The sequence below is a fragment of the Phoenix dactylifera genome, unplaced genomic scaffold, assembly GCF_009389715.1.
Source record: "Phoenix dactylifera cultivar Barhee BC4 unplaced genomic scaffold, palm_55x_up_171113_PBpolish2nd_filt_p 000796F, whole genome shotgun sequence".
Taxonomy (NCBI): Eukaryota; Viridiplantae; Streptophyta; class Magnoliopsida; order Arecales; family Arecaceae; genus Phoenix; species Phoenix dactylifera.
This window is the reverse complement of record NW_024068163.1, coordinates 24331-51894: the sequence shown is the minus strand read 5'-3', so window position 1 is coordinate 51894 and position 27564 is coordinate 24331. Positions and strand designations below refer to the sequence as shown.

The following is a 27564-nucleotide window of genomic DNA, read 5'->3' as shown; positions in this document are numbered from 1 at the left end:
TAAGATCGCGAGACTTGGGAATTGATTCTAAACAACTTTCCACAGAAACAAGGCAATTCTAAGATAGAATACCAAGCCTCCATACTTAGCCAGTGATTTGAGTCATGTGGGGTGTCAACACTAATAATCTATAGAAGTCCCTCATGTTGATAGTTAAACCCAAGAACGAACCCCACTCCAACCCAATATCAGCAGCATCAAAGCTTGGGATCACCATGGACTGTACTTTGTTGGCCAAGTCCACAGCAAAGAACTGACGGATGAGAAGAGTTCCACCACCTCATACCAAGTACCATGAGTTTCTTAACGGATAAGCCGCACAAGGCTCTAAAAATGATCAATGTCGACCATCAATCAAGGGGTATAGATGATATCCATCAGCACGACATAACATCGATGGAGGCTGCATTGCCAATGCACCATCTGCTGTTAGAGCAGATAGCAGGGGCATGGAAACAAATTCTCTTCCACATCAGGGAGCAACTTTGAGCCAGTCTAGGGGGGGGGGGGGGAGAGAGGGGCCAGGGGCCATATTTTGCTTTCATGAGCGAGCATTATAAGCTGTCCCGATTTAATATAAATCTTGCTGCATGTTTGACCGATCACCACCTCTTCTCTCAATGATAGGGAAAGAATCGCATGGAAGCAAGTGCACTGTCCAAGTTGTGTGACGAGCCCAACACGAAATTCCTGATGATGCACTCCAATCTCTGTAACATTCCATATAAATGATAGAATTTATCATTACAATATATGGGGTAAGGAGGATAACACTGATTTGTTAAGAGCAGCTCTGCCGATGGTGGATAACGCTCTCCACTTCTAACCCTCCAGCCTATTAATAAATTGCTGTACCAGCCGATTGCATTCAGCTATGGACGATCTGTTACCAGAGATAGGAAACATCCATTCAAAGTTCTTGGGCGACAACAAACATTTCGGTAATTAGGTAAATATCATAACCGAGTTTTCCAATAGTTTAGAAATGATAAACAAGTTCATAAAGTTTCAGTTTGATTTACGAAGCATACAAAGTCTTCAAGTTTCTGCCACTTCAGCTTGATGAATGTTACTACCTGTATCATCATATTTGTATCCTCTCTCCACAAGCCTAATTTATACACAAATAGCTCCCAACTATTTTTTTTTAATACAGTTCTTAAGCAGTCCGCGCAGAGTGCTCTATCCATGGCCAAAACATGGCAAAACATGCCACAAAAACAGCTGTTGGTAACATCCAGTAACAACAACACTTGCCACACGAACAAAAGAGAGATTAAATAAAAGAAGGAAAAGCTCTAGTTGCAGTATTAAATCCTTTCAGCAATTTCTATGGTATTTACAGACACAGGCCTTTAGCCACGCTGAAGTGCCATATTCCAGACAAAAAAAGGCTATATTTATACCAGCTTGATGAAAATGATAGCTTACTGTAAGTTACCAATTGATAAATGACTTGACACACAAATGAAATACATAGGGAGTCTGAGAAGGAAACCACAAATAGTGGCTGCCGAAGTTGCGAGCTTTTGCAGAAGGGATGTAAGAGAAAAGGGGCTGTACACCAGATGGATATCTCCTACATGAAATAGCTGAGTGCTTTTTTCTTCCTTGACCCGCCTTCACCATAGAGCTCATTCCATTGGAGAAGCTCACTCATATTTGTGGATTCAGATGATACACTAGCACATACCTACATCGTCAAACAAATCAGTCAGCAAAAAAAGTCATTATTTTCATAAAGGCAAATGAAACATAAATTCCTATTCCAGCAAGGTCTTTTAGGGGTAAAAGGGAAAAATGATGAGCAACCGTTTGCTAGTATAAAACTATTTCTATATACATACAAGCTTTTGCCGTGTCTTGACTTGAAACTGACATATACATGGTCTTATAAAGCAATCACATGCATTTGAGATACGTATATGACATGATACAGACATCCTGATTTAACAATACTTTTAAAAAAAAAAATTAATCAGCTAGAGCATGGCAATGAATAAATATATTCTTTACATATATGCTAAAAAAATTCCAAAAAGCATAATTAGATATCAGAATAACATAGTGCATACTTCATATAACATTCAATATCACAAATTCTAAGCACAATCAGTCAATGAAAGCCATGACGTTCATCAAAATGTTTAACATTCATTAGAAAAAAAAAATAGGCCCCCTCATCCTGACATATCCCAGGGGTGTCTAAGAAAAGCATCCAGACATCTCAGGCAAGTATCTTTTTTAAACAAAATGGGATACTAAAGTATTCAACACTAGGCCTGTATACAATATAGCAATGGCATGTAAAATGGAGTGTTCGTGCATCCTAGGATATATAGTTAGACAAACAAGGTTGGGCAAAATCTCATGTACCATAATAGGATGCTAGGGCCTTTGTCTTCCCATTCTAAAACAACCATCAGAATTCAATACAGTTGATTAGAGACAGAGTAGGAGAAAATGGAGATCACAGAGATTAGACATCCCACTTATGCACCCCAACTGGAATGCAAATAATGACATTTGAACGCTCCTAGTGGGAGACCTTGAATTTAATCAACATATCAACAGCGGATGGCACTTGTAGATGCTTGCAGAAAGAGCGCTAAGAAAAGAAATCCACAGTGCTTCTACATTTAAAAGAAATAGAGTTCCGTGGAACTTCTGATGTTTGAAATAGGATATATGGAAACGTATGTCTGTGTTGTGGATACCATATGGCAGAGGGATGTAGTCAGAGACAGTGTTGGAGAAAGGAGATAACTGAGACACATAATGTTCCCTGCAGGAGCAAAGAAGGTTATGCACAAGCGGCAAGCAAGACGGAACTAGCTTACACAAGATGGAGAAGAATTAGGTCTATAGTTAAAAATATTAGATAAGACCCTTTTTTTTGAGAACTAGGATGAGAGGAAGCCTGGCGCAAAACAGATTGAGAGCGACTTGTAACCCAGGTCACCATTATCCAACAACCACCCACGGTGTATGTGAACAGACCCTAGGAAGCATTGTAATGAGACTAGATTCACTTAAGATGTAACATCTTGAAACTGCAAAGAAGAAATAAGGAAAAAGAAACAAATGCTTGACCCAGAAAAGATTGGGTTATGGTTGGACATGATAACAAGGTATGCTGGAAATCCAAGCTAACTTTTTTTAAAGAAAAATAAGATTAACCTGCTCGTGTGCATATTTCAAGTCGTCCATGCTTAAACGACGAATGTCGTCACTTCCATGCAATGCAGGTAAAGGTCGACCTTCTGCTAATGCCAAAATTCTCTCCTGCAGATTGCAAAACAAATAATGGATGAACAATCATCAATGCCAACAATAACTAATAAAGAAGCACAAACTTTAAGTTTCAACCAAAAACAAATGCATATTTTAGTGCAGTAATACATGTAATGGCAAAATAAATGTACTTAACTGTAACAATAGACAAAATAAAACAAAAACACATCAATAAAGAGCACTAGTTTTTATGTCGAATCAAAAAATCAACATGCTACTAAAATATATTATTGTACTTGAGTATTCAGTTGCTGTAAGATAAAAATGTATGACTTTGTATGTGTGTATGTATATAAAACAAAAACACAACAATAAAGAGCACTAGTTTTTGTGACTAATCAAACAATCAACGTGCTATTAAAATATATTATTGTATTTGAGTACTCAGTTGCTGTAAGATAAAAATGTATGACTTTGATGACCCCATATATATATATATATATATATATATATATATATATATATATATATATATATATATATATATATATATATATATGGGGTCATCAAAATGTATACCATGTATATACCACTCATTACTCCCTCTTCTTTTTTCATTCTTTCTAGAATCATTTTTTGTTCTAACGAGCATACCGCAATGTCAACATGAACAATCAAAAATACATACATGGAGGTCCAAACAAAACAAAAACACAGTGAGAAGTCTGATATTTTACATGTATACATCTATGTGCTTAATGCAAGAGTGGTGATCAAAATAAAAACCAAGGCATCATAGAGCAATGATAAATGGACGACTTTATATGACTAGATTAATGTACATGACTGAAGCGCTAGATGAAAAGTTATAAACTAGATCGATATAGCCAAATCCTCCCTTCTGTATCTGGTTTGTGCAATTGTGCACGAGCGTGTATGCGAACTCAGTACCATGGTACATATTCGCTCCCTGCATCTCATGTCCAAGTGCTGATCCCACCAACATTTTAACAACTTAGCACAACAAGCCAACAACCATTCACCTTCCCCCACCAACTACTACCGCACAGTGTCATCAATGCTGTTAACCTACCTGCTACCCCCATTCCTCGAAAGACAGCAAGCTATAAGCAATAAGCTCAGAGGTGGACTTGAGTTGGAATTGGGAATGCAGATAAATGTTGCCGAGCTTGGAGGAAGGAGCCCCAAGAAGTGGGCCATGTGGAGATGAAAAAGGATTGAGGAAGAAGGGTTCCAACAATGAAAGAGGATGGAAATAAAGAGGACTGCTTTTTTTTCTTTTTTGGTGGGTGGGTGTGGGGGGTGGGGGGGGGGGGGGGGTGAGGGTGTTTAAATAGTTGATGGAGCATGTGTTGGTGTTCCATTCAAATGACAAAAACCTACCTTAAGAGTAGCAACTAGACAAGCAGCACAACCATCCCATGCATAGATCATGATTCGATAAATTATTAGTTTTGATTTTCACAATCTTTCCAAGACTAGATATGATCTAGATGGAAATCACATGCATTTAAGAATATATTTTCAAGACGATTATTGGTTTGGATGGACATGCACTTTGTTAAAATATATCTGAAAGGACTATTATTTATTTAAATAAAGGGAAAAAATAGTTGATAGTTAAAACATACACTTAAAGTTGAGTTTTCAGTCATAAAATCGAAAACACGGGCTAAAAACATAACTATTGGCAATAAGATAAGCATAAATCATGGAGTCATTTGCATTGTACCTTAATAGCATAAGCACAAACAAACATACAAGGATAAGGGCTATCATCCTACATTTAGAGGCTAAAAAGTTTCAGTATTCATATTTCTGGAATTTTCTAATTTACCATTATATAGATGTCAGGCTGTGTTGCCATACAGGGTTAAAGCAAAATAAGACCACTTTAACTAGTCTATTCCACTTTAACCTGACAAACAATCTTTTCAAAGTCAGTTTATCCCAAGGATAACATAGGCATTACCAAAGTAGGCACAGATCAAGAAATGCTGAACTGGCCCGTTTAGCCCGTACCGAACCGGTTCGGCATTAAAAATAGTACCGACCGTACCGGCCCGAACCAATTAGGCCAAATTTTTTTGGGCTTTTGGAAGCCGAACCAATGGTACCGATTTGGTACCGATCCGAACTGGTACTGAACGGATCCGATGGCCGACCGGTATGCCTACCGGTGCCGGTTCGACGATCCTTGGACAAATTGTTTTGGAGGTAAACCTGAGTAAACTATTCCAACATATATGGGGTAGCATACTCCACAATAAGTTAAGACTAAGTTAACCCATTTATTGCAGACTAATTGTTTTGCAACCAAAAACAGCCATCACATGATCACATATAGAGTATCAGAACTTAGAATCTTAGAAGAATTGATACGATAACACATCCTACAAAATGCAGAACCCCCTTTTGTATCTCTCCATGTATAAATCTTGAACTAATTTTGGTGAGATGACAAGTTGAGAGTAAAGAATAGATCCATAAATAAACATCACCATTTTCTCTACAAACTAGAGATACACAACCAGAACTAGCTACCATAGAATAAATACAAACCTTCTTTTCCTTTTCCAGAATTTCTCTAATAGGGCAATGTGCAGCAGTTACACACAGATTCTGAGAACAAAAGATAGTTTAATGTCAAAGTTTAATCGACTTCTCAAAAAAAAACCACCAAAAGAAGAAATTATAAAACATTAATTCAAACAAACCTTCAAGTCACTTCCTGAATATCCATCCGTCATATTGGCAACCACTTCCAAATCAATATCTGGTGCTAACTCCTCTTTGGCTAATATTACTCTGAGAATCTTTACTCTATTTGATGCATCTGGTAAGTTTACCATTAACCTACATAATATATATATATATATATATTAAAATCATTATGTTACCATTTAAGTTGCAAACCTGTAATACTTACCACATGCAACTTCAAATGATAGTATTTACCTCCGAGGAAGCCTCCTTATGACAGCCTCATCAAGGTCAAAAGGCCTGTTGGTAGCAGCAAGCACCAATACACGTTCTTTATCCTTTGTCCGCAACCCATCCCAGTTTACCATGAACTCATTTTTCATCTTGCGCATGGCTTCATGCTCTCCAGGATTTTCTCGCCTGCCCAACATACTGTCAACCTGCACAAGGAAATGAAAGTAATTGCCAAGAACAATTGACATGACAGAATTATTGGCCTCTAAAAAGTAGAATGAAAAATGATGCAGCTTGAAGTAGAAGGAAGGCAGTACTGAACACTTATTAATGAAGAGAAGAAAAAGGTTTTATTGATTTACTTTCTAACCTCATCAACAAAAATGACGCTAGGAGCAATTTTACTTGCTAATGAGAAAACTGCTTTTACATATTTCTCTCCTTCCCCAAACCACTGTTACAAATGAGGTGTTCATTAGATTTGTAAGGAATCAGAAAACATGCAATCAATGTGAAGTGCTAATGCTCTAGGAATTAATAATACCTTCGAGGTGATGCTCGACATAGATATATTAATAAAATTTGCACCTGCCTCCGTTGCAACAGCTTTAGCAAGCATTGTCTTTCCCGTGCCAGGAGGACCAAAGAGCAATATTCCCTTGCAGGGCTACAAAACAAGAAGAAAAGCTGATATTGTCAAGTGTTGAAATATAATTTCCATTCTAAGGTAGCCATTACATATGCCATTTATGCCTTCAATATAAAAATAAGCTTTATGAACTTGCATGTCTAAGAACTGATATCCCTCCAATAAGAATATCAAAGATATACAAAATTCATTTGCACAAGAGCAACTGGGGAGCTCAACCATCATCAAGGTGTTGTAGAATGTGAATGTGGGCAAACTTAGTTGCTTGTCTTCCACCAAACAAATGTTCTCCAACAATGGGTAAGAAGTTTAAAAGCAAATATCATCCAGGACTACAAGAACAGCTAATTAGGAAGGATGCTAATATTTGGATGGTGTGTAGAAGGCTAATACCTTTGTTAATTGTCCTTTGCAGAACAATTCTGGCCTTTGCAGAGGAAGCATCACCAACTCCTTCAATGTGTCCTTCACATTCTCTAAGGCACCAATGTCATCAAAAGTAACTCCAATGTCATTGGGTGGAATAACATCGGCTAGAAGTCTTTTCTCAAATTCATTCTCAGTGACCACGTCCTGGAATGTCAAGGAAAAAGATTAAGAAGAACTAAACTTTAAAGTAGAACAAAACTAATGAGCTCAAACTAAGTATTAAAAACATCACACTGTTGGAGCATAAATCGCACATGCACATATGCATGGAAAGGGAGAGGGCGGAAACACACATACACACACACACACACACACACACACACACACACACACAGAGAGAGAGAGAGAGAGAGAGAGAGAGAGAGAGAGAGACCTTGAGTGATTTCTTTGCACTCTTAGTATCATTTTGGATGCTTTGTAGCATACTTAGCCCATGCTTAATGCTGCCAGCCATCGACAACAATGTTAGTATGTCAGGAGTGGGAAAAATCAGGCTTAAGTTTCATAGTACAATACAAAACAATATTTGTCAAATGTATAGAGACCTGTCACTGGAAAGTACAAGCTTAGCATCCTTGGCAGATGCTTCAATTTTATTGTTCTTAAGGTGATGACTAAGTGCAAAACCAACTATTTTATCCACATCTGCAAAATAAAAAAATTCAAAAAAAAGATAAAATAGTAAGCATACTGACATAGTAAAAACAAGGTGAAGAGAACCAAGTTCAAGGAAAAAACTCACTTTCATTCGTAAGTGTTTGATCTTTTATGGATATAGTTTCAACATCATGACAGTCTAATCCACTGCGGTTTAAAAACTGTAAAACATGGAAGATGGAAGGATATTAACTGACTGCAAATGATAATCTTACAGGTGATCATCTATTAACAATAACCCCAATAGGATAATAACAGTTACAACACAGATTAAAAGAAGCCTGATTTTATACTTGATTAATTTCAGAACATCCTAGTCAACATGCAATACTATTCAACACAATCATGTGAAAACAAACTAACAGACCTTTAACAGATAAAGGTCAACCAGCTTAAGGCACGCCAATAGTTAATTTCACACATTCATTTACTTTGCAGCCATGACCATTTCAGTGGCATCTCCTTAAGATTTTTAACATCCATTCGGAAACATATAGCATGAAGGGAAGATCAGAGGGCTGGTCCTCCATTGAAGCAATTGGGGAATGAAGAGGTCCATAACATCCAGAACCATCACAACATATAGATATCTTGATTAACCAGATTAGAATTAAGAAATATGCAATGATGCAACGCACATGATTTATTCGAAGGGACAATTGATTGATGACTAAATAAAGGGATATTTGCACTGCTTTGTGATACCCCATTGGAAGTAGAATTATATCTGGTTGTCTGGCATATGTAAAGTAAAATCAACAAAAGAGACATGGTTAAAGAATGCTCGCCATTAAAACAAATGAATTAGTTGTGCAAGAGGATATCACAGGCCACTAGGTACTGAAAACAGATCATCAAAAAGAAAGGCAAAATGTGGAGAACTCAAATATGGGCTACATATACAAAAATGAGGAAAATCTCAAGAAACATCAAGTTGAGCAAATTTTAGAAGAGGAAACTAGCATGTCTAAAAGTCAAACAAAGAAAAAAAATACGCTTAACTGACTATGGGGAAGTAGATCAGAGTTTAGAAAGGTTTTTCTATCCTTGAGCAGTAATCACAGCTTATGAACAATTAAATAACCATTGGAACAAAAAAAAAGGAAGAAGAATCCTAAAACCCTATCAATCACAAAATCAAAAAGACTGTGTTAGTATTATCGAGGGGTTCGCAAGCCATGCAAAGGTGCCTGGGGGCTGTAAGAAACAATGGCAATTTGAATCATGTAACATTAGCTGGATTTGGTGGTGATTCAGTAATAAAAGATCTCAAAAGTCAATTTTATAACAATAGCAATTTGAATCATGTAACATTGATTATATAAAATATTCAGTAATATAATGGTACCAAACCGAAACATTGGGTTGCAAGAAACAATAGTTAGGACCCCGTACCAGTACCATCCTATTACAGTGTCGGTATGCGGTACGATACGAAATGGCAAAACATACCGAATGTCGGTACCGGTACAAAATAGCGTACCGGTCCAGTATCGATACAAGATAGCATCCGATCTGGTGACAGTACAGTACAAACACCTGGTATGGTACAGAACCGACTAGTACGGCAAACCTTTTCTAGAGAGTGATAATATAAATATGTATCTAATGACTTACATAAACTATTATGTTTCATGAAAATGATGTATTTGGAAGTATATTTAATGGTTTCTAATTTTATTTTGAATTTATAATTCATGATTTGACTAGCAGATTTTACTCAATTGTTAGTGGATTATTTAAATTGTTAAAATCAGGTTAAACTTCAATTCAAGCTCGAACTGAGCATGATCAGGTTAAAATCAAGTTTGATTCAAACTCCATACAAATTTGCACTAACTTCAGCTCATTAAGGATATCATGTTTATCCAAATGAGCTCTTGATTGGCACGGTTCAAATTTAGGCTCTCTTAGGCCCAATCAAATAATAAACAACCCAAGATTGATCTCAGGTTTCGGGTTCAAACTTAGTTACAACCCTAACTTGATTACACCTGGGCCTGATCAAATTTGGCTCAATTAAACCCCTAATTAAGGTTGCATTTGGTGTTTGCCATATATGCATTCATTCATAGAGAATAAACAAATACAGCAAGCTAAACAAGTAAATGTAATGATGTATACAAATTCTCAAACAATTACAACAAAGCAATTACAAGTTTACAACGATTTTATTTGACTCATTCCTTTTACAATTTAACAAGAAATCTGTTTTCAGAATATTGAACTTATTGAGCATAAAGCCGCAAATAAATTATCAAGATCTCACAGAAAGTACTAGGTTAGATGCAGATCAAGACAGTTTAGATGAACCTCTTGAAGGGGGGAGATTTTCAATCTATTAAATGTATGTGGCAAGCTTTTTTTTCATATAAAGACAGTTATGCTTTTCCATCAGAAAAAATGATGAACACAAAATGCAACCACGCATAGACTAACACAACCAGAAATTCTCAAAATGGAGATATACCACTATGGTCATTGGTGATGTAGGAGAATTGTCAACATTAAAACTAATAACAATAATTTCTTGAATAGTAAAAGACAAATGAAAGAACTGAATGAGCAATCTCGATTTTCACAAGTTTTTGAAAACTTACAGAGCGGATGCTAAGAATATTGGATTTGGCTTTAAGAGTTTCAATATCACGATCCAATTGTTGTTTCCAATCTAAAAGTTGGGCTTCATCCTGCCATATTTTAGACATATCAAGAAATACTTTCTACAAGTTAAAAAATGTAAATGACATAACATAATAAGATGCCAAATAAAACCTGTGGAAGTTGGATAGAAACTTTATTAGGAAATAATCTAGTGAGCTGTTTCATGGTCTTTGGAATTTCTTTGCTTCTCTCGTGAAGCCTACCAAAGTTATCCTGCACAACACCACAAGATTTAAACATTAAAGATATACCAAGCAGACAGGAAAAGACAGCAAGAACATTGCTGTCATTGGTCTGTCAAGGTAAATACAAGTAAATCAGGTGATATTTAGATTGCATCTCGTTGACAGCTATATAAGTGGCCTTTCAATCAGTTTTAGCTCTTTTGGGTAACATCAAGAGAACAATTGACAGTTCTATTCAGACACAAAATTTAGTGCAGGATGATAAGAAATCCATGATAGAAGGGATGAAACATGGACAGCTAAACTACTAGTACTAGAATGGGGTTGGGGTGGGAAATACTTCCATGTTGGGATAAGTTACTAGTTCTAATATGATACAAATTCATATCTTTTGGGGACTAGTGGGAATGTGTTCATATTTATTAATAAGGTTTTAGTTCACACGACCTATTACTGCAAGTGCTTGTCAAAAAACTTTTGTAACTAATCGTGTAGGAGATTTTGGTTTATTATTAGGAATCTTCGATCTTTATTGGATATAATATGTAATTTGGAATTCTGGATTCGTTCAAAATAACTAATAGCTTGATCCGGTGCCTCTTAATTATTTGTCGGTGCAGTTGCTAAATCTACACAATTCCCCCTCCACAATGGTTATCTGATGCCATGAAAGGACCTACTCGTTTCCCAAATGCAAGTGTGTAGAAAGTCATACTTATTGTATGGCTCCTTAACAAGAAGTGGGGCATGGGGCACATATTTAACCTTGTCTTGGGTATCTAAAAAATCTGTAGCAACCAACAACATAATTGTCCATTTCGAAACCATTTCGAAACCATTCAGCAAAATACCTATTTCCAATTCATTAAAGAAGCGGACCAGAACCTAGCAGCGACCGGGCTATGACAGATGTCTAAATTACTATTAATAACTTCACTATTCTAAATTCTGAAGGAGCACACCAGAAGTGACAGCACAGAATTTCTTAGACAATAAAACCAGCACGATGCTTCCATAATATGACCAGTATCAATAAAGATGGAATGTTTATTCTTATCGCTAGAGCAATTTGGAACATTGGCATGAAGAAATATCCGCATTGCTCACATTGTTATAAGTCACAAAATGTTTCTTTTCATTGTTCCTGTTATTGAACTCTTAATCATCATCTTACATGTTATCTACTATTTTCAGTCAAAAACCAATTTGGCATTTTCACCTCTTAATTTTTAGTTTGAAAGAAGTTTCATTCTTCTGATTAAGATGGGCTTGAACCAAAAAACTCATGGTCGCTAATAGATGCATCAGCCAACAAATAGATCGGCTATACTCCTGAACTCAAGAAAATGTATCAAAAGGGATGCCAAAATGATCATGAAACTAGAAGGACAGCTTCACCGATGATAGTAATTGAAATCTAGTTGATAAAATTTTAATGATCAGGAAAAAGAAATCCATCAAATTTACAGTGCTCGCTTATTCTTGGTGACATTCGTGAGGGTCAGTTAATGAAATTAGCATCTCATTTAGACATCCTCGAGGGAATTACTGAGCAAGTTTGTTCACAAAATGAAACATGTTGATGTCCCACCAGAGGAAAGGTGAAAGAAATTATGACAAGCTTAGGAGGTAACAGATTGTTTGAAGAGGCACTACAAATGTTCTTGAAGAGCAAGTAGTTCAGGACCTTCAGGTCCAACCCTTTTCACACTTCCAAGCCTCATTCAACATAACCGTCGAGTTAAGCTGAGTAGATATGAGATAAGCAAATGAGACAAACACATGAATGCTACTACTTACTTAGCAAACAGATCTGAAAGAAAATTAAGAACCCTTGCCATCCACTCAATCAAGTTTAAAATAAATTGCATTAAAATTTTTATCAAAGTTCGTCATCTCAATACTAGGCCTTGTACCACGCTAGAACAATGTTGGTACGCCCATGGTCTGCCGTACCGGCCGGTACGGGCTGGTACGTACCAGTTCGGCCTGGGACCGGTACCGGATCAACGTGGAATCCGGTACCGCTAGTTTATTGTTGGAGAACTGGTACGGAACCGGTTCAGACCGGTACGGGCCCGGTTCGGACCAGTACGGGACCAGTTCGTACCGGTACGGGCCGCCATCAATACGCCGACCGGTACGGCGGATCTTGGGTACGCCCAGTACAAGATCGGTTTGGTGTACTAGAACTTTGTATTGCCCCAATACCGAGTCTTGATTCGATACCATTACGACAAAGCATGCCCGCTATGGGACGATATGCATCAGTATGGCGAACTCATAGTATCTACAACACATTTATTAATTCTCTCATATGATCATATTATAAATATTTATACTTCCAAATCTTTATGCACATTCAAAACAAGGTTCTCCGTCTCGGTACCAGACTCTGTACCGATACCATCCTATTATAGTGTCGGTACACACAATATGAAGGATATTTCAGCATACCGAGTATCAGTATATCCTCTGTACCATACACTGGTTCAATACTGGTACAATACGATACGGTCGGTATGCATCGGTACGTTACGATACAATCAGTACACATCGGTACTGGCCAATACGGCAAACCTTGAATTCAAATATAACTATCGTTACAGTACTCGTGCATGTACAAACACATTATAACCAAACAAGGACAAAGGAGCAACAACGAGAAGACAAATATAATCATAACTCACTGAAATTGCACTTGAAATTCGTAGGCATGATAACACCCAAATACAAAGCTGCCCAAACAAGTCTAAAGGCAACCATAACACTTGCTAAACATTTCCCATCCAAAATTGTACGACCTAGGCTCTTGCTTCATCCCAAAGAAACACTAGAAACTATCTTAGGAAGTTTCAAAATTTCATTCCAACCTTGAGCTTATTTCTGTCCATTACAGTGCTGAAACCAACTAAATTTTGTCTCAATCAAAATCAGCTATGATGAGTATTTAGTGCTCACATGCCCTTACTAGTTTGCTCATGTCTTTAATGGGTAAGCATGCTTCAAGTGCCTTCAAAAAGACAGTTGAGACAATAGAGCTGGCCGAATTCCTGGTTTTTATAGGAATCATGGTTCACGTCACCATACGTATATCAGAGTCTGCCTTCTAACTCTTACCTAATATATCGTGTAAACTGCCTTCTACACGTCTCCATATAAATACATTAGGAAGTGCGTCTCCATGCATCATCATAATACATATATCACAGTCTGCCTTCCAACTCTTTCCTCGTATATCATGTAAACTGCCTTATGCATGTCTCACTTATATAACAGAAAGTGCATCTCCATGCATCTAGCCATGATATTTCTAATTCTATTCAAATATATTTACATCCATCCTTTGCTATTTTAACAGTTTCCATCTCCAATAAACCCACCTAAAATATTTCTATGATTGATCAAACAAATCCGTTGGTATGTATATAAACATCACCACCATTGGCAGTTGTTGGCAGAAAACAGAATATATCAGAATGACTGGTGTTTATTAGCTATATCTGCAATTATCATTAAAATATTTTATTCAAACTTAATCAATATCAGGGGAGCCAATGACCATTCATAAAATAAGATGACAAGGAAAAAAATTAAGCATTTAACAAACATGACAAAAAATACAGCTTCATCCAAAACGAAGAAGTGCAAGCAATATTCGTGTCTTGGTATCAGACCCCGTACCAGTGCTACACTAGCACTGTATCAATTACGATATGGTACGCAGTCTTGCCGGCATACTGAGTATCGGTATGCCTCCCATACCGTATACTGGTACCAAACTAAAATGGTACAGTATGCTTTGTACCGCCCGGTTCAAGCGGGTACGACGAACCATGAGTGCAAGTATGGGTGCAAATGTACATGAAGGATTATGTTTCTAATAAATAACCAATTGGATCAGCTGCCCACAACTAACTTTGCATGGACATGGATGCAAAAATTGGATTCAGACACATGACCAGCAAATGGGGCAAAAAGATGATACAGGAACATATACTTACAAAAAAAACATATTCCACATTCAAACTCCAAAATTAGTACAAGTATATAAGAAGCATGTTTAACACAGTTATTCTAATACCCCAGAAGCCAGCTCTAAAAACAATAAAAGCCTACTTCCAACATAATCAAGGTCAGTCAAACTCATTGTTGAAAAAGCCAACTCTCCATTGATGTCAAAAACCTATAACAAAAGAATTTGATAAGTACCTAGTATTCTAATCCATATCTAACTTGTGGATACTTATCCATTACATATTCTTTGAAGTGGACAAGAGAGTCCCAGGAAACACAGCCTACAACTCAAATAAACATGACTTCTTTACCATATGTAGTCTCCCTTCCTGAAGTGCTAGCAGTAAACATGTAATGATCTAAAGCTACTGTCATTCTCATTTAGAAATCTGAAACATCCATAAGTGTCAGGGAATTTTCAATTGCAAGACATCAAGAAATTCGACATTTGAAGCACTGATGTAACACTTCAAAGAAATAGACAACATCTGCTATGGTACAAATAAGCATAAAATAGTTTCAGAGATTCTCTTCCAGCATAAAACATATTTATGTCAGTGTCTGTTGCATTATATACACAAATGAATCCAAGCCATAAAAGTTGGACGATTGATTGCACTGTCACAGAAACCATTATATATGTCGAGTTTCCATAAAAAGTGGAATAAGTGAATGCAGATAGGTTAGGTATACACGTCCACATTCAAACACATCCAAAAAATAGAAAGAAAAAAGAAAACAAAACAATGATGCCCAATATTCATGCTCGAAGTTTTACAAATTTGACTTATAAATGGAATACCGGAAAGGCAAAGTCAAGCAGTGCTGTCTGGTTGCTTCCAAATTTTGTGAAGAGAAGACCTCCTGGATGCGACTGCAAATTCCATATTACATGTCACAACAATGACAGAAACAAATCAAATAACATAAATCTAAGTTCAGCTACATGGATCAAACTCAATCACTAACTTTCCTCCTACTTTTTAACCACGAAGGAAGAATATTGAGTTCCACAAGATAATGCTCCAAATGAACTGAATATGAATAAATGAAAGTGTTACCTTCTCTTTGCGGTTGTCCATCTGGGTATGGGAACCTATTATTAGAACACCTGCCGGAATCAAGTCAAGCTTACTTCTTAAAGTTAAATATGTATCTGTACCTCCGGCCATAGATTTTTCTATGTCTTTTATAAGAATAATTAGAGGGCCATTTTTACTTTCTTCAGATACAACCTGTAAAACAAAATTTAATAAACAATAAGGAACTGCAAATATAGATTTCAAAACACATCACTAAATTTGAAAGAGCAACAGAACAAACTTCTAGCAACTCATTGATGGCAAGCCTTTCATTGTCTTCACCTCCAGAAGAGTCTGGGCGGAGTAAATCAGCTGAATAGAAGAATGGGAAACACATAATCCTTTATCCACATAATGTTTATTACTTAAAAAGGGTAAAATATAAAGCAACAGCAAAGAGCTGAAATAGTGGGGAAAATGTAATCTGAGAATCACCAGTGCAAAAGAAGCCATGATCTTCCTCGCATAGGCCCCCAAGATCGTTACCATCAGGAATTTGCTTATCAAATCTAACTCCAACTTTGGAGGCTCCATTTTCCTCAAAAGCAAGAACAACTTTGCCCCGATATCCAATATTTGGACCCCTACATATCAACAAAAACAATACATAAGTGAACTTCGCACAACATCGACAGCACATTTATACTTAAATCAAAAAAGCAAAGTAAAAAATCAGGAAAAGGCAAATCTAAAAAGAGACTTCTGCACAATAACATCAAAGTTGATTTTAAAATACCATAATCGGACTATCAGAAATATTATTAAGCAAGATGCTTAATGTTGGGATTGGTTCACTTGGAGCATTTACTATCTCAAGAAATGTAGCTACGGTAAGACACCTCATGCTCAAGCTAATAATCCTTGATTATTGTAATTTTTTTGAGCTAGATTACATGTATTTATTAATTCTAGTACGGTATTAAACTAATTGCCCTCGAATCACAATTTGAGATAGCATATAGGTTCCATTTTACTAGTGGACCAACAGATTTAATCATCTGTACTCTTGAACGTTTACATTATTGGGTAGGTTGGATTCAGTCACCCACCTTCCATCCCACCACCGCCCCCCACCCCCCACCCCCATAATAAAAAAAGACAAGAAGAGAAAAAACATGCATGTACATGGACACACAAACATACATATGATAAGTCACAAGCTGGTATTCATACAAAAGGATAACCTTTACAAAGATAGCATAGGCACAGACCATATACAGCCTCTAGAAAACCCCCTCAAACTTGCGATTGGTCTTACACTAACTTTTGTCAAGAAAGGAAAAAGAAACACCTAGTCATCCTCTATCAAGATTCACAGAGCTACCATATTTAAACTTGCGGAAATAGTTGCCGTTAACACATTTTATGGAACATCTAAAAGCAAAATCATAAGCATTTGCATAACGATATAATAAAATTAAAAGTCTTAATGAATGCACAAAATGAAAACAAGCAAAACAGATATTGATAATGATGACAAAAGAAAAAGAACTATTTGACAAAGTGAAGGAAAATTTAACTCTTCGCCTACAATGTAGCAAACAATAGCAACACTGGGAATGTTTAAGAAACATGTATGATTTTCTCACTAACACAACAAGAGTTTTTTAAGCTTAAAACAATGCTTCACAAGATGTGCCGCAATAAGAGAATGAGCATGAATGAAATATAGTGCATATCGGAAGCTTTGCTAACAGATGGAAGATGAAGTAATGGATACTTGGATGAGATAGTTTAATGGTGTCCATCAAATATGAGATAGAAAGAGGATAAAGTGACAGTCAATTGTATGAGATAGTTTAATGATGTGCAACAAAGAAGAGAACAAACAAAGGGAAAAGAATGTGCTCCTGGCTTCTGCCATGACGCATGAAAAGCCAAGGCTATAATATTGCATGGAAGTCATCTAGAAGGATAGTGAAACATCATATTAAGATTTATTCCTAATTAAGAAAGGCACAGGGAATTTGAGTTCTAAAACCATTTTTTAATGGATTAGACAGGATGTTCTAAAACCACTCCAAACAACCTGTACAAATTTGTGACTGTTTTTAAGAAAATTTGTGCTTATAAGCCAGTTGTTGACAATCTATAATCAATTAAGAAACTCCACTCATGATCTCCATCTCTAATAATGGTTACCTTTTTATGTTTAATAAATGATACACTTTCCAATCCTCTGAAAGCATTGTCTATTTTATTAGAATGTTTTATGTTTGGGGGTCTGTAGAAGTTAACAAGTGCTAACGAATCTTAAAACTCAAAAAGAAACAAAAAAAAAAAAATACGGACATGTAAGTTGAGGAAAAAATGTAAACAATAGAGACTGAAGTAACTCCAGTATCTGTTAACTGAAAACATACCTCTGAGGAGCCTGAAGAGGAAAGCTTGATGAAGGTACCGGACCCACAAATTTAACCCTGTCGCCTACATAACATATTGCAAATATTTAATCAGTTAAAAGTGAAAACTAATGAACAAACTACAAAGCAACCATTTTCTTAAAGCACAATAATAGTAATCCAAATAATATACTGAAACATAGCATGCCTTCTTTAAATGTGTAGTTTTTTGATGATGCTGTTGATGCCTCCTGCTTTGGCAAAGAATGCGAACTTAACATAGATGTCCCCAAAATATCAGCCTCTACACTAGAAGTTGGTTTCCGAAGATCAAGCACTGCAGCACGCTTAGAAAGGAAGCTTGCTTTCTCAATCCGCCCACCTTCTTTTAGGGATTCTGAGTCCTTTGAAGATGAACCCTGCAATCAGTTTTTTCCAAGTTTCAAGAGCAATTCATAATAATTTCAAGATCAATAGTCTAATCAAGATTCACTATTCCATTGATCATGTTCAAGGTAATGACAACGATAAGCCAGCAAATGAAAATACTATCTCAAACTCTAAGCAGTTTTCCTTTTATCCCCCTTTTGTACAACAAAGAGTTGAATTACTGAGGATGTCAAGTGTAAGGGACACTTACACCAGGTAGCAGAAGAGAATCTATTATGAGTAAGCTCGCACCAAAGTGTTTAGCAAGGGCCTTTACCAAAGTTTCTTGATAGATTTCAGATCCTGGAAAAGAGTTAGCAGAAAATCCCATAAGCACTGGTACAAAATATATAAACCAGTCAAAGCTCCATTTAACAGAAATAACAGGGGCATAAATGTTTCATTCAAAAAAAAAGGAAGGGGGGGGGGGGGGGGTGGGGTGGAGGTGGTGGAGAGTAGCATACCTGTTGGACCAGTTAGTAGAATCCGCTGATTTACAGATGAAATGTCGGTAGCATATTTTATGAAGTCCTTGCATTCCAAGTGAATGTAACCACATGATAAAAGTACATTTTTTGTATTTTCACTGTATGTAATAATAAAAAGTTAGAGACGTTTAATACATCCAAAAAATTGTCAAGAAATGACATTGACAAAGAAAAGAAAAATGTTCAGCTGACAACAACATATGGTTGGCGGACGGGCACCCTATATCCACATGATCTTAGTCATAAGTACAAATTTATCACAGGCAAAAAATTTAAAAGAGACATAATGATGCTGAAAAATGGAAATTTTAACACATAAATGGCAAGTATGGAGATGGTATGGTCATCAGTGTAAGCCTTCAACATCCAACTATGTCATTTATAATATCTCAAGCAAGGATGGACGAACCGTGCCGCACTGGCCGGTTCAAGCATATCGAGCCGGCAGGCTCAAGATGTACCGAACCGAACCAGTCAGGGACTAGCACAGTTCAACTATGTGATCTCCATTGCTTCTTAACTCACCCCCCACCCCGTGCCCGGGCCTATCATAATGATATTCAAGTGCCCCTCACTCGTGATATTCAAGTGCCCCCAGTTTGAAGGTTTCCGGTAAGTCCTCCCTCACCCTCTCTCTCCGCTAGGGTTGGGGTTAGGGTTTCCCTCAACCCTTCCCTCCCTCCTGTTTCTCTCTCGCACCACTAGGGTCAGTGCTAGGGTTTCCCTCAGCCCTCCCTCCCTCCCTCTCCCTCTCACCCCGCTAGGGTTAGAGTTAGGATTTCCCTTAGCCCTCCCCCTTCCTCCCTCCCTCCCTCTCTCTCTCTCTCACTCTCGCTCCGCTAGGTTTAGGGTTAGGGTTTCCCTCAACCCTCCCCCTTCCTCCCTCCCTCCCCACCTCCCTCATTCTGCTAGGGTTAAGGTTAGAGTTAGGGTTTCCCTCAACCCTCCTCCTTCCTCCCTCCCTCCCTCCCTCTCTCTTCCTTTCCCTCCCCCTCTCTCCTTTTCTCCCTCTCCCCCTTTGTTTTCCGTATGTCCTGGAATGGTATGGTACAGACCCGTACCATACCAAACCGGCCGCTTGCTAGTACAACCTCCGATACTGATTCAGCAAACCTTGATCTCAAGAAAGAACATTCAATTATACAATTATATATACAGCTATATGCATCAACATCTTGTCTACAAATAGATAGGTGCAAGTAGTACGAGAGAAGACAAGGTTTACATTCCAAAATAGTGTAAATTAAATGTCTTCTAAAGTAAACATGGTAACAAAAAAAATAAATAAAACAAAGAACAAAAATAAGGCCTTAGAATTGGAAACAGTAACTATACAATCTATCAATCTGGAGAATCTTTAATTGTTCAAGAAGTGTCTGCATATGCCTCAAACAAGCATGCTTTGCATCTTGCATCTAAAGGAAGCAATTAGAATAAGAAACCTCACAAGTATAAAGATTAACTAATGATAAAGTAGGCATACTGGTTAAAAACAGGCATTGACAAAATTTTGGATCCTAGGGACTGATCCCACATTTGTAGTCATTGAACCTTCAGTTGCGGAGAAAACACCCAATGGAAAAATAAAATCTATTTGTCTTTGCCAACTCTAGAAATGTAACCAAGAAGAAAATATGCTGCTTCTATCTTTTAACTCAATGTCATAGATTTTGATTTCACAAAATCATATTATCAATCAAAGTCGACGAGAGGAAGTTTTTGCCAATCACATCTTTACTCAACCAAATCTTGTTAAATTAAAATTCAGGTAAGCCCCCTATGATGTGCTAAGTCTAACATTTCAATACTAAGCATATTGTGTTTGATCAATCACCAGGGGCAGGACCAGAGGCCAAAATTTTCAGAAATTCATCTTACAACAATAGACATTCTCCTAGAACATTACCCCACCCCCCACCCCCGCCAAAAAAAAAATAAATAAAATAAAAGAAACAACAACAACAATGGGTGCCAGAGCCACCTAAAGCAAGAGGGGAAAATCCAGCACTGCTCCTAACAAGATCTGCTGCACCAATCATGCTCCTTAGAATCCTACATCTCTTTTTGATGTATATCAAAGGACATAGCAACCAAGTAGCATCCATCCTTCCAATGCCATTCCAACCACAACTAAATCACGTTAGATTTCCATGCCTTTCTGAATATAATTAAGACTCTAACCAAAAATTCCAAATCCATCGGCTCCAAAATTCTTGCTCCTCAAATTATCAAATTGGAATAACAAAAAGACTGCATTCTGGTGTTATATACCCTAGGAATATTGAACAGAGAAAGACTGCAAGAAGGTTTTCTCATGGGAGTATAATCAACAATTCTGTAATTCTGAGGAAGAAAAAAACAGGAACTTGGAGCTGCAATTAAATTTTATATCTGTATCCACGCACCTTTCTCCTTGTGAACCCTCATACCATCATTAGACTGCCACTCTCCACACTATTCCTTCCTTTTTCCCTCACCAAATACCCACCAAGCTAATATGCACAAGATGCATCCATTTAAGCTATGTGTAATTGTGTATTATATCGTGAGTATGGTCCACACTTAATACATTAAGGCTTAGAGGCATGCCTAACCAAAGTAGCATCACACCTTTTCTCTATTTCATGGATCTTTCCAGACATTTAAATGATGTCATGGTATTAAGGAATTATTAAATTCCTCATGTTATGCATTATCCATCTCCATTAAAGCATATTATGTGATTACAAGGCAGCCTTCTTAACTACTGAATTTCTAAATCATCCTTTAGGTCACTAAGAGCTAGCCCCCAAACAAGGGAATCCTGGTACCATGCAATATAAGTAACTTAGTCCAGTTTATCAAACAAGAATATGTACAAATTTATAAATTCTCTCTCTCTCTCTCTCTCTCTCTCTCTCTCTCTCTCTCTGTGTGTGTGTGCGCGCGCGCGCGTGTGTCTTTGAGCCACAAAGTGTGCTATTAAAAAATTGCACATAATATTTTTAGAAACAGCAGAGCATAAGAATAATTTGTCATACGGAAAAATACCATATAAATGGATGAAATAATAAAGTACCGGCAAAAAAGTTTACAGAAGAGGCGGAGAGCAAAAAAAAGGGCAATTATAAGCTTATGATGGTGATATTTCAGGGACAGCAAAGCAAAGGCTAAGATGAGTGGAAAATAGAATTTTTTAACTAAGATACCAAACAAAGATGTGGTCAACTGGCAAGTTCCACAGAATGAATCTCAATATTCTGCTGGACAAATTTTACATCTCCTGTCTCAGAAGATGAACAAGCACCAACAATCATAGAGACACAATACAACGCAAAAAAAAGGGGGTGAGAAGACCACAATTTGTTTAAGTTCATGTTCATGTAATCAAACAAACAAGAAAGATTGAAGAACAGTTGCAAGCAGAAAATATATCATATTAAGATAAAACATAATGTTAGAAAGCAATTACAAGACCAAGAAACTAAGCAGTAGAATAAGCTAATGGGAATAGCTGATGAAGTAAACCAAAATGATCACCAATATCAAACAAGGCTCTCACCTTAGATAGTAGGGGAAACTTTCAAAGGACACTTGGATATCACTGGCATTAATTATCCCTTGTTTCAAACCATCCTTAAAGGCTTGGCATCTAGTGGTAGGCAAAGCTGCTGGGGTGTCAAGATCCCTAAGGAGCTCCCTTTGAGCCTCAAACACTTTAAAGACTTTACCAGTCAAATCCAGTTCAGCAGTTGATGATCCCGCAATCATCTTCAGAAACGGCCTGATCTCATAGTTTGTACCAGATATCTTTCCAATATCCGCATCAAGTTGAGCATCCGAACCAATTGTATCATGCTGAGTTGATTCATTGGCACCAAGATCAGTAGATAAAATAACAGCAGCCTTATCACCAGAAGGAACCTCAGTGCTCCCATTATGCTCAGTATTACCCTTCCTAGCATCGCAGTTCTTTTCAAGGTCTGAATTACAGCCTTCTGTTACATCACAAGCAGAAGGCACGGCAGGCCTTTCTACTCCTTGATGAGCATTCTCTCCAGTAGATGCTGATGGAGGTAGATCTTTCTTGTGATTAGACAGAGATGCCAATATTGATGCTCCAGCAACAGCTGAAGGGTCACCAGATCTGGTTTCAAATTGAATCCCTTTGATAGGGACAGCCTGTGCTTCCAAAATGCCAAGTGCAGAAGATGATGCAGGTGTAGTTAATTTGTCATTCGCAAGTGGTTGGAAAATCTGCCAATAGATTAAGGAACATCCTTTCTAAAGAATAAAAAGGGTAAATATCTCATAACACAGAACAGACGCATGCACACATGCACACATGCGTGCACGCACGCGCACATACAGAGATATATATAAGAAAAATGCATAATGTGGCTATATGCAAAAAAAACAACCACAAATGGATACATAAGCATGTTTCCCAGATGAACTGAAAACAACCTCATCCCCTCCCATGAGAACTGTAGGCGAGTTTTTCTCCATGATTTTTCCATTAACTTGCACAATGCCCTTTTTTCCTACTATTTCAAGCAATGCCCCAGGTGGGCCTTCACGCTGATATAAGAATTAAAATGAATGAATTTTATATAAGTCAAAAGCACAGGCAAGAAGCTATGGTATGACTTTCAGTTAGAAGCCAACCAACTTGAAACTCTACAAAAGTGACAAGCAATAACCTGGACTATACCTCAAGATATTTCAGTTTACAAAGAGTCCTGCTGATAGATGGATCCTTCAACGTTAAATTGCAGGCTGGGCTTTGACCAACAGTGAATTGATAACCACAGATAACAAGATGAGGGTTCTGGATAGGAGAATCAGACATGCAAGTAAAGTGAACCTCAAAGATTAAGATGGCTCCTGCTCTTACAAGTACTATATCAAAAAATGACCCAGATGCCTTTTTGAATATAGAAGTATTTTTTTCCTTATAATCAACAGCAAAATTCCTAGAATAGCATGCCTTATCCAGCAAAATTACTTACAATGATAAATAATAGAAAGATGGAGGGAAAATACACTAATGTCATACAAATAAAGGTATAACAAGATGTTAGAACACAGTAACATGACATGAATTGAAGGGGACTAGCAGCCATATGTTATCATCACAATGGAACTACGGCCAACCAACCCTTCGCAAACTATAATGCTGGACCAATAATATATTCACATTTTATCCCGTTTATCATCTTTGGCAAAAAATTTCTCCAGAGAAATGCACTAGTTATATAGATCCAAAAGCAACCCAAAAGAATATTACTTTCAATATTTGTTTCTGTCTGAATAATGTAAGACACCTTGGAGGTAACTCAAATCATTCTTTAAATAACAGTTATTTTAATAGTTTACGCACCTCCGTAGCACTGCTACTTAAATAATGGTCACAACATATGTTTTGCAACTGCTGTAATGGTGTTGTTAAAAAAATTACTTTCTGATTGATATCACAAGTGCTTAAAGGGGACGGGAAGTTTACTCTACACAGGCAGTGTGTTAGGTTAAAACAAGGCAATTTCATCATTGAAAATCTAAAAGCAGAAGGGAATGATAAAATTAAACACATACCTTTTCTAAACAAATATTTTTGGGAAAAACAATTGCTATTTGTAGAACTTATTTATAGGATAATTCATTCAGTTTTATGATAAGATCATGAGAAGGGCAGTTTCAAAGAGCAGCAAGAATTCAAAGTGGGTAAAAGAAACAAGCTCTGAGTACAAGTTGACCCACCACATCTAGTAATATTATGTAAGATGGACAACAACATTGATTCAAATAATTACTTTAACTCACCAAGTAACATATAGCAAGAATGTATTCAAAGTTCTTCAATTTGCCCCCTTGAAACAAAATTACATATGTGTAATAGTTTGATAAAAATTCAGTGGTTACTTGCCTCTCCACAATGGCTTTATTTCTTGGTTGGCTTATATATTGCTTTTCCTATAGGTAGTCTCATCTTTCTAGATCATTCAAGCAAGACTTGCATGTCCTCCCACCACTACATCTGTCTTGGATTTGGTATAATTTATATTCATATCCACCATGGATCGCCGAACCGGTACCGATAGGCGTATCGGTTCGGATCGGTTCAAACTGGTACCACTGGTTCAGCCTCCAAAAGCCAAAAAAATTTGACCTCGCCGGTATGGGGACCGGTACGGGCCGGTTTGGACCGATACGGGCCGGTACCATTTTTCACCATTGTACCGGACCCGCTCAGGGACCGGATCGGTCCGGCACGGGCTGAGCCGGCCGTTACGGGCCGGTTCAGCTTACCATGATATCCACTTTTCTTTTGTGATATAAATACAAAAAGGATACATATATATGGATTTAATACTCTAGCACATCTATATTTGTTATAAGTATACACAACATGAATTGGAGATATAGTTGTTTAAAATTAAATGGAAATCAATAGAAACATGACTATATTTCTTGCAAGTAAACACAACACTAAGTGGAGTTTTGCTTGTTGAAATTAAATGAAAATCAATAGAATAGGAGTGAAACTCTTTTATGGATTTGAATCAAATATTTTATCTACCCTTACTTTCTTCAAACAAATGTAGACAAATTTGATATAATAGCTATTTTGTTTCAACACACACAAATAGTATGATATAACAAACAATGATATAAATCAGTACAACAATTAGTATTAGTTTAAGTGCCCAAGTTAAAACCCAAATGCAACATTTAGATAAAGAGACCCATCTCTACACATGCATGCATCAATTATATGTACATACGTGTATGTGTACATATGTATAAATGTATATGCATGTATGAATGTGTGTATGTATGCATGTATGAATGTATGTATGTATCCTTATTTATATAAGACATTCATATGTGGGATCGACATTCAACTCTAGAAAAGAGACTTTGACACTTATGCATTTTATACACACATTCACACATAAATACACATTCTCCTGCATGCATATATAAAGAGACCTTCGCGCATATTCCTAGTATCTCTCAATTTGATATGTGGTCAAATTAACAACCTCTCATCCCATATCAGTTGCTTTCATGCATTGTCAGAATTGTTAACTATTCTAATTGCCCAATTAACAGAACAAGGCCATCTACTGCATACCTGTCAATCTGCAGTAAGCAACATGTAAATCGAAAGCTTTAGTTACTTATTTTTTTCATAGACTTAAACCATAAAAGCGACACAATTCAATAATAATGCAATACACCTTTTCTTTTCTTAATACGAAACAAGAATGATGGTGTCTTTTTTACAGGAAAACCGGAGGACTAAATCTGTAATTTTGTGAAGTCAGTCACTTGAAGGCAAAACAAGGTTCCATCCAGCACAAAGTATATCAAGGGCTTGCATTTTGGATTACTATAGTTTAAATCATATTTCTTCTTTGTAGTAGTATAAAGCACCCTGGGATATTTCTCCTTTGTAGTAGAATAAATTACCCTGGGAGCCAAAAACCAGCAAGTCATTTACTCTTTTTTTAAAATAAAAATGAAAATAAAATCGGTAACCTGTATGCCCTCAAGAACCCTGGATGCAAATAAAAGATGAATAACTCTTTGAAATGGCTAACAGAAAACCCCATCCTCGAAATTACTATAACAAAATGGAAAGGGAAAATATGACAAAAATAAAACAACCTGCGAACACTGGGAAAGAAGTTTCGCCCATGCTGCCTTCGGCTGCACCTTCTTGACCCGTTTCTTGGGGAGTTCCAACGCCACCAGCCCCAATTGATCCCCTTCAGCCTTCGCCAGTTGCGCTGAAAATGATGCAAGAGAGGGAACTTTGTAAACAAACCACAAAAGACAACAGAAAGAAACCCACCCTCCATGGAAAAGAACTGCAGGCAAGATAAACATTGAACCTTGGGCGGGCAATTGGAACCCGGAACTCTGCCCCGCGCTGTCCTCCGCCCTCTTCTCCTGCCCCGGCGCAGCGCCATCGGCCTCCCTAGGCGGATCGGCGGCGGCCGGAAGATCGGGCGCGACCTGCCGGCCCTCGGCGGCCGCCGCCGCCTCGTCCATCGGCTCCGGCTGGTGCGCCTTCCCGGACGCGGACGCGGTCGCCTCCGCCTGAAAGAATCCCACGGATCCCGGCCAAAATCGATCAACACCGTCGAATCACATCGAAACCGAGGCAGAGAAGCCCCAAATAAGGACGGAAAATTGGGGGGGAATTGGGGGCAAGATCGCACCTTGATGCGCTTAGCGTTTGAGGGAGACGAGGGCGAGGGGGAAGAAAGGGGGCGCTTCGAGGACGCCGAGCTCCGCCTCGTCTCGACCATCGTCGCTGCCTTCTTCCTCCTACTCCAAAGCAGATCTTTTTTCTTTCTGTTTTCCCTCGAGTGAGAGAAGGGGGTGGGGGGAGGAAAACAAGAGAGGAAGGGGTGAAGGGGAGATGGAAAGGGTCGCAAA

General features: G+C 37.6%; 1 protein-coding gene across 3 annotated transcripts; it reads right to left on the bottom strand.

Annotated features, from left to right (window-relative positions):
- Nucleotides 1–1276: 1276 nt before the first annotated feature.
- Nucleotides 1277–27564, bottom strand: LOC103718614. 3 transcript variants are annotated; one of them, XM_008807521.3, is made up of 27 exons: nucleotides 27345–27564; nucleotides 27015–27222; nucleotides 26788–26909; nucleotides 23828–23944; nucleotides 23548–23694; nucleotides 22676–23370; nucleotides 19111–19232; nucleotides 18858–18949; nucleotides 18426–18636; nucleotides 18239–18302; nucleotides 16311–16459; nucleotides 16117–16187; nucleotides 15855–16028; nucleotides 15596–15667; nucleotides 10703–10804; nucleotides 10528–10617; nucleotides 8013–8088; nucleotides 7816–7915; nucleotides 7644–7713; nucleotides 7235–7414; nucleotides 6737–6859; nucleotides 6563–6646; nucleotides 6214–6398; nucleotides 5973–6111; nucleotides 5818–5877; nucleotides 3181–3285; nucleotides 1277–1693 (listed from the first exon to the last, which is right to left on the bottom strand). In XM_008807521.3, exons 1-27 carry the CDS (start codon nucleotides 27432–27434, stop codon nucleotides 1580–1582), a joined length of 3762 nt encoding a protein of 1253 aa, XP_008805743.1. In that variant the 5' UTR covers nucleotides 27435–27564; the 3' UTR covers nucleotides 1277–1579. The 3 variants fall into 3 exon arrangements, with proteins under 3 accessions (XP_008805743.1, XP_026664881.1, XP_008805746.1); XM_026809080.2 differs by lacking the exons at nucleotides 23548–23694; nucleotides 23828–23944; XM_008807524.3 differs by lacking the exons at nucleotides 23548–23694; nucleotides 23828–23944 and having other exon boundaries at nucleotides 22676–23295.